Here is a 13,056-nt window from a genome sequence, read left to right as displayed (position 1 = left end):
AACCAATTTATAACGTTTTAAAATTTAATAATCAAACTGCAAAAATGGAAATAATATGATAACTCTCGAAATCAAATATCTTCATAAGTGCAATAAGATGATCTTCCTAGCATGTTCCACCTTTTTTTTTTCCTTTGAAGTTACATTTCAAATGGGGCCAAAGTTTGAAAAGTCACCATTGCCTTTGCAGTTCTCCATGGTAATATTCTCGTATAAATCCATACAAAATTTGTTTTCTTCCAGTTCAAGTGGCAATGTTTTGAGAGAGATTGGCGTCTGTAATTTCTTGACTAGTGCAAAACCCCGAACGAAATTAATTTCATTTACGATAAATTTTATATTTTATAATATAAAATTATGTAATTTAAATTTAAATTTTATATTTGAGCTAAAACCCAGATGAAATTAAGTAATTTTATGATAAATTTTATATTTATTAATTTTTTATAACTTTAATGATAAAGAAAACTTTAGAAATTTGTAAATTTAAATATTAACTAATAATAAAAATATCTTATAAATTACGAAACTAATTTTGAAAAATTAGATTATTTTTTTTTAAAGAGAAACTCAATTAATTACTTATGAACATTAAAATATGTTAATTTTTGCATATTTCATTACCATACTACAACTTTTAAAAATATAACTAATTCAATTACTTGTAAATATAGTTATATATTATAATTTTTACATTTTATAATCCTACAGTTTTCTAAAATCTACAAGTTTCAACTTTTCATATTTTCATGACTTATAAACATTAATGATATAATAAAAATATAATTAAGTAGATGATTAATTTTTTTTAAATAATAAATACTCAATTTCTTATAAACATTAATATTATATTAATTTTAACATTCCGTGTCTCATAACTTATAATCTTTAATACTAATATAAAATTAAATTAAACTTACAGATAAAATTTTAAAATAATATTATCAATTACTTATTAACATTAGTAATACATTACAATATTTCAAATTTCTATAACCATACAGTCTTTAAAATTTATAAATTTCAATTTTTAATAGAATAAAATTTTAATTTACAATAAAAAGAAAAATAATTGGCCAACTACTAGTCAAAATTCTTACTTGGAACTCAACTTCAAATAAAACTTGTTTTACTCATTTCTATAAGCTTATAAAAGTCCAACATCTTCACAATTTATTTATTCAATTCCCACTTTCTTTTTCTCTCTCCTTGCAAATCGAAAGAAACTTTTTATAATGTCTCTTACACTTGCAAAATTTTCTCCATCACTACGTAAGTAATTATCTTCACTTACTTAGCAAAGCAATAATAGTAGTTTAGTTACCTTCTAATTTTAATTTTCGATTAATTCTAATTACTGGTAAATTTTATTTTAAATCAGATCGTATGCTACTAAATATTGGTTAAGTAGATAAAACGGTATTTTTTTATTTTAATTCATTTTTTATTTATATTCCCATATTATGTTGCCGGTTAGGATAAATTGATATTCCATTTGGTATGGATTTACATGTTTAAAACTTTGAGTATTTCATTTAATTTGTTTAATGGAAAATTTTACAATTATTTTATTTTTAGTATACTATGTTCATTTAATCATTGGATGAAAGAGAAAAAAAAATCATCTAAAAATGATATATAAACGAAATAAAGTTTAGTCCGTAAAAAAACAAAAAAAACATAGAAATACTTTTGTTTAATTAATTTAGAGAAAATTCTAACTACTTTAATTAAAGGCTTAATCACAAAAAAAAAAATCCACCTTTTAGCCCCTTTTCAATTGCACTTTAACGGTGCAATATTATCAGCTGCACCTTAATTCGCAGTTTTGGATTTCAATTCCACCCTCAAAATCAAATTGGACTCTTTTTCACTCGGGAAAAATTCACAAAAACCCTTATAATGTACTTGTTTGAACTCTTTTCCACAAAAAAAGTTAAAAATGGATGACTTATTTTAACTTTTTCTAATGAAAAAGAGATCAATTTAGTACTTGAGGGTGGAATTGAAAACCAAAGATGCAAATGAGGGTGCAACTGATAAAATTACAATGTCAGGGTGCATTTAAGTCTTAATTAAAATATAAAACGATTCGGTTAATTTGGTTTAAAAGAGTTCAAATCGGATGGAATATATACTTGCACTTATAAACCTAATTCTATACAACTTTATAAAAATACAAAATGGAAGTTTATGTATTATTTTTGTTCTAAATAAAATATTAATTATAATTAACTCTCTCTTTTTTTGTGGTTAATTTGCAGAAATGCCTTACAAGGTTGCACGATGCCAGATTGTTGATACAATTTCGTTGGTAAGTTTTATATACTTATAGGCTTTTTTTTATAATTGGAAAAATGGTTATATTAACTGTCTTATCGGTCAATTTTAAGAATTTAATTAATACAAATCTAATAAAATCTAAGATATTAAATTTTTTGAAAAATTCGTCTATATTTAAAGATATTTTTATAACAATGATATACAAAATTGACAGACTGTAATGTTAAAATTATTACTTTTTAAGGATATTTCTATCAATGACGATATTCCATTAACTAGGATGGTGGAGAGAAAACAACAAGGAGAAGCAAGCTGGTGGAGAAAACTAAATTATCAGTTTCTTGTTCTGATACAGCATGGATTATGGAAAATCAGCAACTTGATGGATCAAAGAAATGTAAGTGAGAAGACATATTTAAAACTATCATTTTATTAAGGGTTAATTACATATAAAATCATGACCTTTGAGTCAAGTTTTAAAAATAACATAACCTTTACGTGTCAATTATAGACACCACCTTTCATTTTTTTTTCAAAAATAACATCGGTGATTTTTAGTGGCATTTTTTACTGACGTGGCATGACACGTGGCAGACCCATCGGCTGTCCAAGTCAGCAAAATTTCACCAGAAAATGTGCCCATGATGAAATTGAAAAAAAATAAAAAATGGTGTCTATAATTGACACATTTTAAAGGTAATGTTATTTTTAAAACTTGGTGCAAAGATTATGATTTTATATGCAACTAACCCTTTTATTAATGTTATAGTGATGAAATCCTGAACAAAGTTTTTCCTGTGTAAAATGTGTACGTGACAGTTAAATTTTTCCTTATGGCGATCATTTGTACTTGTATTTTTATAAAATTTTGTTACATATACATAAATTTATTTGAGGTGAAAGTTTTTCGGTTAAATTGTCCATACGCTACAAGTTTTAATGCAAAAAAAAATATAAAATTCAGCTGCGGCGTATGCTTTTTTGCCGGAAACTCCCACGTTGAAATTAAATTAAAGTTTAGTTTCCGAATTGAAAAAAATAGCAATCAGAATGAAATGAATCCAGCTTTGGTCACCAATGTGTAAAAAAGCGATAGTTTGAGTACCTCTTAGATTAATTATCCGATAATCAGAATTGCTTTATTTTTAATAATTAGTTTTTATATTGTGATTTTTCAGCTCCCAAAACTTATCCACCACAAATCTACAACCAGCTTTGTGCAATAGACAATCTCCAGAACTTGGGAATTGATCATAAGTATTTCAAAAACGAAATAAATAATACTTTGGATAATATATACAGGTAGTTAATTAATAATATTTTAGTTCTTAACTATATAATGTATAGATTAAGCGGGTTAAATATTTTTACAGTTACCGATCTATACTATTTTTATAAAACGGTTGCCGACATTTAATATGCTATATTTTGATAACCCAACATTGTTTTTTTCAAACAATGAGAGGTTACGTAATACAATTCAACTCTTGTTTTACCATGAGGCAGATATATTGTCATTGTGTCATTTGGCGAACAGATTATAACATTGGCAAAATTTGACCTGAATTGATAAGATAACCTCTCAATAATGAATAGTAAATTTTGGAGTTGCTGCAATTAAACAAATTGAATGTCGGTAGTTGCCCTATAAAAATAGAACAATTAGGTATTCAAAGAAATATTTATCTCTAGATTAGTCATTGTAAATATAAATACTTGTTTTGGTAGATTATGGTTGCAGAGAGATGAAGAGATATATTTAGATGTCACTTGTTGTGCTTTAGGATTTCGTCTACTACGATCAAATGGATATGATGTCTCTTCTGGTATGTACTTAACATCTTGTCTTTAATTTTTCTTATATACTTAAGAACATATATTCAAAATGATCTCTCTCTTATGTAGATTCACTAAACCAATTCTCTGAAGAAGAACAATTTTTCAGTTTAGTGAGTCCACAATTTAAAAGCACAAATACGATATTGGAGTTGTTCAAGGCTTCAAAGTTAATAATATACGAAAATGAACCTATTCTTGAGAAGTTAGAAGCCTGGACAGATTCTTTCTTGAAACAACAAATACTTATTGGTGCCATTAAAGATTCTAAACTACATGAAAAGGTATTACAGATATATTTTTAGTTATGTTCTAATGTCTTTTCTAAATTTCAGTTCAATTTGTTATTAAAATTTGAATTTGTACCAAAATATAATTTTAATTTTCAGTCAAAGGACGTATTACAAAATGTTCATGTGGAAAAAAAAATTAATGTGACAATCGATGGAAGTATATTTCTAGAATATGTTGTTATTCAAGGTGAAATATTAGAGATTTTTCTGGTTGCAATATCATATCAAAAAGTGATGAGATATCATCGCTTGAAATAAAAACTAAAATTTTAGAACAACTTCAATATAAATTAAAATTTTGATACCAAATTGAAACATATAACAAATGTTTTGTCCCAGTCAAACATTTTACCCAAAATTTAAAATCTTGCCTAGTGTTTTAAGTGAAAAAAAAAACAGTCGTGTTAATAAAAATTCGTATATTTACTTGATCAATATATGATATTACACAGGTCGATCATGCTCTAAGATATCAATACGACACTTTGGATTTTCTTGAGACCAGGTGGGAAATTGAACATCAGAAAGCAAATAGTGTTAAACTTCTGAAATCATCTTATAGGTAAGTAAGAGTTCTTGATTTGCAATTAATTAAAGATTTTAAAATTGAGTGAAGGTTCAATTTACCCCCTGTACTTGGCACGAAGTATCAAATAAGTCCAACCTCGCAATACCGGATCAAAGTGCCCCAGAACTATGCAAAACCGGATCGGTTTCACCCTTTTGACCAAAAAAGAGAGTGAAATACCTAATTTTAAAAATTAACACTTAATTAAATCTAATTAATCTTAATTAAAATACTGATTAATCCTTTTTAACTTAAAATCTAATTAACACAAATTGAAGGGTTTTTCTATCTTTTTTCCTAATTGAATTTAATTACTCTCAAAATTATTTAAATTTTTCTAATTAACAACTAACCCTAATTAATTAATCATAATCCATCTTTTGCTTTCACAATAACTTCCGGCTACCCAACCACTGCCGCCCGAAAACTCCGCCTACCCCACCAACACCGGACCCGGACCCAGTGGGTCTGAGCCATCCCCCACGGCAGACCCATCTGGGTCTGCCTTCTGAAGGAGAAAGCAGACCCAGATGGGTCTGCCGTTCTTCCACGGCAGACCCAGATGGGTCTGCCGTTCTCTTCCACGGCAGACCCATCTGGGTCTGCCTTCTGAAGGAGAAAGCAGACCCAGATGGGTCTGCCGTTCTTCCACGGCAGACCCATCTGGGTCTGCCTTCTGAAGGAGAAAGCAGACCCAGATGGGTCTGCCGTTCTCTTCCACGGCAGACCCATCTGGGTCTGCCTTCTCCTTCGTCGGAGAAGGCAGACCCAGATGGGTCTGCCGTTCTCTTCAACGGCAGACCTGTTCTTTTCAACGGCGGTATGCCGAGGTGGCCGGCGGAGTAGAGGCGGCGGCGGGAGACAGGCGGAGTAGCGGCCGGTTGGAGAAGAAGAACTTAATTTTGTGAATTGAAAAAGGCATAAAAGAATTCTTCAATTTTTATTTTTAATTAATTTGATTTTTAAAGTATTAAAATGTAGTGGTTATAAAAATATATTAAATGTCAATTTTGTGAATAAAATAAATATTAGGGACTATTTTAAGCTTTTAATCATCTAAAACCACCTAAGACCATCTAAAACCGGAGAGTGCGTTCACTCTCTGAGGTGAGAGTGGGGAAGGGGGTATTTGATACGTTTTTGCATAGTTGTTGGGTGATTTGATCCACTTTTGCGAGGTTGGGCGTATTTGATCTTTCGTGCCAAATTCAGGGGGGTTTTTGAACCTTCACTCTTTTAAAATTTCATGTTGATTAATAGCAATCCAACACATCCTCAGCCGGTTTAACGACGATGATAGCGAATTAGTGGAGCTGGCAATCAAGGAATATAACATGTTACAGTTGCTATATCAAAACGAATATAAAGATCTTGAGAGGTTTGTAGTAATTAGAGATTAATGAAATTTCCTTTTGAAAAAAGAAATAATAAAAGTTTAAATTGTTTTTGGGCCTCAAACTGCAAAAGAGCTAAAGTTTTTAATTTTTGTAAATATATCCAAAACTTTCAAAATTTATAAATCTTTTCCAATTTGACAATTGCGCTGAATTCTATTCAATTTTGCGTATTTTTTTCAATTGTTTATCTAAATAAAATTCTCATTTGCGTTTTATGTTCATTTGTGCTCTAAAATTGTTTTTTTTTCCTTCAACTGCTGAAAGGTAGAGAATTTGAAATTGATTTTTTTTGTTTTTTCTAAATTTGTGAATTTGGAGTTTGGAATTAAATTTTTCCGTTATTTTTGGATTTTGTAGATTAGGAATTAGATTTTGTAGTTCTGAAAAATAAATTTTACTAACTAAGGATTTAATATATGAATTTAACTAAAAATTTGGGTTTAAGAGATGAAAAATTAACGCAATCAAATTGCTAATGCAAAATTGGATAACTTTCCAGTAAAATTGTCAAATTGTGATATATATGCAAACTTTCAAAAACAATTCAATAAATTTATAAAAAATCAAAAATGTTTGAATTTTTTGGACTAGTAAGCCTTGTTTTTATTGATGCATATATATGTGCAGGTGGGTTAAGATTGGGAAATTTGATGAATTAGAATTTGCAAGGATATTACTACTATTTTGCTACTACCCCGTTACTGCAATCCTTGTTGCTCCTCAATTTGCAGATGCTCGAACCTCTTTTACTAAAAATTGTATTGTAGCTACCGTTGTTGATGACTTTTTTGACGTTGCTGGTTCTAAGGAAGAACTAGAAAACCTAGTTCAATTGATCGAAAGGTATGATGTTTGCTATTTCGAATAATTGATATTAAGAGTAACTAAACTTTCATATTATTTTATCTTGGTCATAAAATTGTGATTTGTTCATTTTAATGACTAAAATAGAATTTAATTTTTAGTGACTAATCATATAAAGTCGAGTTGATTTTTGCCTACTTGTGCATTTATATAAAAATCACAAGGTATTACATGTCATGAATAGTCAAATACTGATTGCCACATACGTGTGTGTGTGTATTGACTTAAAATCAAACACATCTTTTACGTTAAAATAAACTAAAGTCAAATCATCAAAATAATAATCATAAAAGTTTAGTGATTCCTAAAATTAGTATGCTCTTTTTTTCTTGTTTAATAAGTTATTGATAAAGGAAATCATTCACTTTAAAAGGGCTTGTTTGGCACAAAATCGGTGACTATGTTTATATGCATTTAAACTTTTTCATAGATTAAAACTGAAATCAAATTTTCAACTATAGGTGGGGAGAAGCTAAAACTATCGGCTATAGCTCTAAGCAAGTCGAGTTTATATTTTTAGCACTTGAAAGCATGATTAAAGAGCTTGACGTCATTGCATTCAAACATCATGGAAGAAATGTTGAGCAACACTTAGTCAAAATAGTAAGACTTGTTTCGATTTGTAAAATTTAAATTTATATGTAGCTATAACATGTAACATATTGTTGCTATTGTTGACATTTCAGTGGTATGAATTGGTCAAGTCTATGATGAAAGAAGCTGAATGGACTAGAGAGAATGCAACACCGTCGCTAGATGAATATATGAAAAATGCATACATTTCTATGGCATTAGGACCAATTTGTTACATAACAACCTATTTTCTTGGGATAACATTACCTGAGGAAGTAATGGATGGCCCACAAATATATAATTTATTTAAGCATATCAGTTTGGTCGGTCGACTTCATAATGATATCAGGACTTTTAAGGTACCAAGAAATCACTTCCTTGTAATTTCTCTTTAGAATAATAATTTTACAAATTCAAACTATGGTCATATTAAAAAAAATATCCTTAAATAATAACAGCCTCGCATATTAATTTTATTAATTTAAATTTTATATCAAAAAAAGTATATAAAAAGAATGATCTACTTGATTTAAAACAATATTTTTTCTTTCCTCGATTTATCTATACGATAAAATAGTCTACGTTAAAAAAAATTATAAACCTATATGAAATTTTCTTTTCAGATTTTTGAATATTTAAAGGCTGAATACGTAGTTTGACCCCTGAACTTGTACCCTTTTACCCATCTAACCTCTAAACTTAACGTCTCACCTATCGAACACATGAACTTGTTAAATAACCCGATTTGACCCCCGAACTTGATAAATACGTAAACATTTAACCCCTCCGTACACAATTTCTTCTAGAACGTTTCAAGTGACAAGTGGACACGAAGGGTTCAATACTTACATATTTATCAAGTTCAGGGGTTAAATCGGATTATTTAACAACTTCAGAGGTTCGATAGGTGAGACGTTAAATTTAGGGCTTAGATGGGTAAAAGGGTACAAGTACAGGGGTCAAACTATGTATTAAGCCAATATTTAAATATCATTTTTTAAAATATATATATTATGAATATGAACTAATTTACCATAAAAATAATTTGATTTTATAGTCTAATACATATGCATTTTGCTCGCAGAGAGAACGTGAACAAGGTAAATACAACAGTGTAGCACTACGTATATTTCATAGTCAAGGAAGCATGACAGAAGAAGAAGCTATAAAAGAGACAAAACAAGACATTGAAAAGTATAGGAAAGAATTACTCCGGCTCTCAATACAAGAGAATTCGATACCAAAACCTCTCAAGGATTTCTTCTGGAAATGCGGAAAAATGATGTACTATGTATATATGGAAAATGATGGCTACTCAAATCCCAAAGAAGAAATGGCCAATGATGCCAAACTTGTAATATGGGAACCACTTTCTTTTGCTTAATAGTTAGCTAGAAGCTTAAAGCAAATGAATTTGCAATTTTAGCACAAATTTTTAGTTTATCAATCTAATATACAAATTATCAACTATTAATAATTTGGAATATCAAACAATATTAATGTGTTGATGTTCATTTATCTTTCTTCATATTTAAAATATAGTATAATTGAATTACACAATGAAAATTCCATTCCCTACCCGCATTCTTACTCCTCTGACTTGGAGCACACATTATAGTTATCAAAGCATCCAACCTTTGCATCTAAGAAAGAAGATGTAAGCGTTATTTTTTGGTTCTAAAAAACTTGGTTTCTTTTAAGTTAATTAATATGGAACTCCTTTAACAACAGAGGTGAATAGTTTGTAATTTAAATTTTAAAATTGTAAGGTTGCAGATAACAAAAAAATTAAGAATCAATAAGAGTTTGAAAAAAAGTACATTATATTAATAGTGGTTCGATTCAAACTCAAGCTTACATCTATTCCTCAATTAATGATTGGAATTTTTGGAATTTTAGACTTAATGGGTCACCCAAATCCATCGAAGTTACAAAATATTCACTAAAATCGATTTTCTTACAAAAATATCATCAACATCACCTTTTTATTACAACGGGATATCACCAGCCTGCTTTTATCACGACCCGAAATTACGAGCCGCGACCGGCGCTAGAGAATGGGAATGGTTGTTCCAAAACTCGTAGCAAGCCTTTAAAAACACGTATAAAAAAATTTCGCAATCAATGCGAATACACAAATTCTTTTCATACCAAAAACGTGTTCATTAAAAGCTCCCTGAGTTTGACGTATTCAAACGTCTATTTCAAAACCCAAAAACGTATCATGGGAACCTGGGTCTTAACATGTGATGTCTTACATCCAAGTACCCCCCCGTTCCAACACAAAAACAAACGGTTTTACAGCGGAATTACAAACATACATATGCATTAGAGTTTACACACATAAATCGTTTTTCAAACATCCACTTATACTAGGACTTGACCCTACTGCAGCACTACTGATCCTGTACATATTTCAGACTTCTGGATCAAGAGTAGAAGTCCGACTTTCCAAAACTAGACACCTGCACCAAACACTGTTAGGGGGTCGGTCAAAATTGAGTGAGTTCACTAGTTTACAAATGAATATTTAAACATTCAAATCAATGCATAAAACATTCAAACCTATGCATTCATGTATAAGCATTCGGGATGAAACCCTACAAGACAACCACGGTATGGTTTTGGTTCGTACATACGTACAAAATAATACAGAAAGGCTGTGAGCGAATCACCACCGCCTTAATTTTGTATAGGTTATCTTGGCCGCAAGCGTATCACTATCGCCTCAAGGTTACCCGTTAAGTCCAAGTATCCAGGCTTTGAGCGAATCACCACCGCCTCCTGACTTAACACTTACACACTGTCAGACACAAGTTCACATTTAGACACAACTGGTGATCACACGTCCTATTGACATCCAATAGGTAGTTATTTCATCGGTTTATACTGGTTTCAAATCATGATGCATGTATTTCAAAACAAGAAATCATTTGTAAATGATGCTGTGCATTTTATATAACATATAGCTCAAAAAAAAATGCATTAAAATATATCAAATGTAAACATTCCACATAATGTACTCACAACTTGCTATTCCAATTATTTACTCATAATAGCGTAAGCTCGCTGAACTCCTTATCCGTTGGTAGGTAGACTTGTCGAGCCTACAACAAACATCACATAGATATCGAGTTGAGATTTAACTCGATAAGCATATAGGCTCGAGAGCAACCAAACACACAACTCATCACATAGTCGTGTCAAACCCCTATATGCTCTTACTTACGTGTTGATATGTGATTTATATGTCTTTTATGTTGATTAGATTACTTTAAACCTAAGTTCATAATGTTATTACTTATGTTTGAGTTATGTTTTGTCGAATAATCGACCTCATAAACGCTTACGATTGCTAGCTGCAAAACAGTCTAATCTCTAAACGGAACCGACATTCTTAAAGTTCAGAATTTCCTCTGCAACTTATGTTTAGGTCTCGGACTAATACTAGCACACAAAGGTGTCGAAAACTAGCCCATAAGTTACTAACTTGGGTTGTCCACTTATTGCAAAACGGTTACGCGCAACAGAATGTTATGTTCTATTTGGACAACATAGAGTCCAAATCTACAGAAACTTATACTTAGACATAGTTAGCCAAACAACACCCTTAAGTTTTCGTACCAACAAACGGAACTTAATTCAGAGCTGCATAGCTTGAGATATTGCCCTCGAAATTTCCTTATTCTGCAGTGCAACAATTCCAGCAACTACATCAAACATACATAATCATTCTTAATTAACTCTAACTCATTCATACACAGCTCTAGCATCACTAAACTAATGTCTAAACTCATATATTAAGTCTCATATTATCTATCTAGCATAGGGGTCGAATGCCCCTACCCTTTCTATTTCAAAAATTCATCAAACAATCACTCATTCAAAGCTCCAATATCAGTCATCAAAACTTAACAACAATACCAAATACACAAGCTAAAACCTCATCAGATTTCACCAACTTAAACTCATGAATTTCAGAAATTACCTTGACTTGATGATGTTCTTATGCCTATAGCCTTTAGATCCCAAAATCACCATAGAAAGCTTTCATCCAAGCTTAATGTTATCTATCTTCAATCAAACACACAAAACTCCTAAAAACCAACAAAACCCGAACTCAAACAGCGGAAACCCTATCCTTACTTAAAATTGAAGCCACAATCAAGTAGAGAATCCTTTCCTCGTTCCGTGGCCGTAAGAATTGCTCAATTCGGATGAGAAACGAAGAAGATATGGCCATTTGAAATTTGAGTGAAGATGAGAATTAGGGAGGAAGAAGTCCTACGGGATTTTGCTTGCTGAACTAAATGGTTTTGCTGAGTTAAAAACTCAATTAAAAACCCTTATATATTTATGGACAAATTCTCTCTTTTATCCTTAAAGAAATCGACTCAAACCACTTCGATTTCTAACTTAAAAATTGTTCGTTTTCGTCCGTCAAACAGTAAATCTTTTATGTCCAATTAATTCCATATTATTTATTTTCAAATAAATAATATTAGTCTCATATCTTATAATTTTATTTTCCGATAATTTACTTTCGCAATTTTGGCCAAAAACACTCAAATTTCAATTTTGAGCTAACTTGGACTTTTTCTCACTTTTTCGTTCAAACGACTTAGGAGATCCTTTCCGACTAGTCCATATTTATTATTAATAATAATAATAATTCACCTTTTGAATTATTATTATTTCTTGACACATTTTTTAAAAATTCTCATGTCGATATCCATTTCCGACCTATTTGTTCCAAATTGCGAAACTTTAAGACTCGTGGCACCATTTTCTTGGTTTAAAATTTCAGGGTTATTACAGCACTTGATCACATTTTTGTTAGAAAGACTAAAAGGCTAGTGGGCATAACTGAAATAGCTGCTCAAGACCCAACTCTTGAAGAAATCCACATATCTGTAGGTAAGAGGATTAAGATAGACAAAAGGCATATGAAGGCTAAGACTCCAGCAACTAAGAGGTTTGAGAAACCAAAGAGGACTCAACAAGCTCTTGTTCAGTCCATATCTGTAAGAAACAAGATCACTAAACCTTCAAGTGCTGTTTCAAAATCTCCAAGTGCTCCAAAATGTGTTGCTGCTCCAAAAGCTCCTGGTCCAAAAGCTCTTGTTGCTCCCAAAGCTAACACAGTTGCCCACAAAGCTCAGAGTGCTGCAAAAGCTCCTGTTGGTACTCCCACAGCAACTCTATCTTCTATGGAAGTTTTACATACTCCTCTTGCAAAACT

General features: G+C 30.8%; 1 protein-coding gene across 2 annotated transcripts; it reads left to right on the top strand.

The window, feature by feature from the left end:
• The first annotated feature begins 1,170 nt into the window (after positions 1-1,170).
• Positions 1,171-9,328, top strand: LOC126671404 (ent-kaurene synthase TSP4, chloroplastic-like). 2 transcript variants are annotated; one of them, XM_050365171.1, is made up of 12 exons: positions 1,171-1,272; positions 2,265-2,314; positions 2,563-2,680; positions 3,462-3,585; positions 4,012-4,109; positions 4,189-4,403; positions 4,865-4,974; positions 6,260-6,358; positions 7,005-7,220; positions 7,703-7,844; positions 7,928-8,173; positions 8,899-9,328. In XM_050365171.1, the coding sequence occupies exons 1-12, from the start codon at positions 1,236-1,238 to the stop codon at positions 9,196-9,198; spliced, it is 1,755 nt and encodes a 584-aa protein (XP_050221128.1). In that variant the 5' UTR covers positions 1,171-1,235; the 3' UTR covers positions 9,199-9,328. The 2 variants fall into 2 exon arrangements, with proteins under 2 accessions (XP_050221128.1, XP_050221130.1); XM_050365173.1 differs by lacking the exon at positions 6,260-6,358.
• Positions 9,329-13,056: the final 3,728 nt, after the last annotated feature.

This window comes from Mercurialis annua, linkage group LG3 (assembly GCF_937616625.2).
Source record: "Mercurialis annua linkage group LG3, ddMerAnnu1.2, whole genome shotgun sequence".
Taxonomy (NCBI): Eukaryota; Viridiplantae; Streptophyta; class Magnoliopsida; order Malpighiales; family Euphorbiaceae; genus Mercurialis; species Mercurialis annua.
This window is presented reverse-complemented; position numbering and strand designations above follow the sequence as displayed.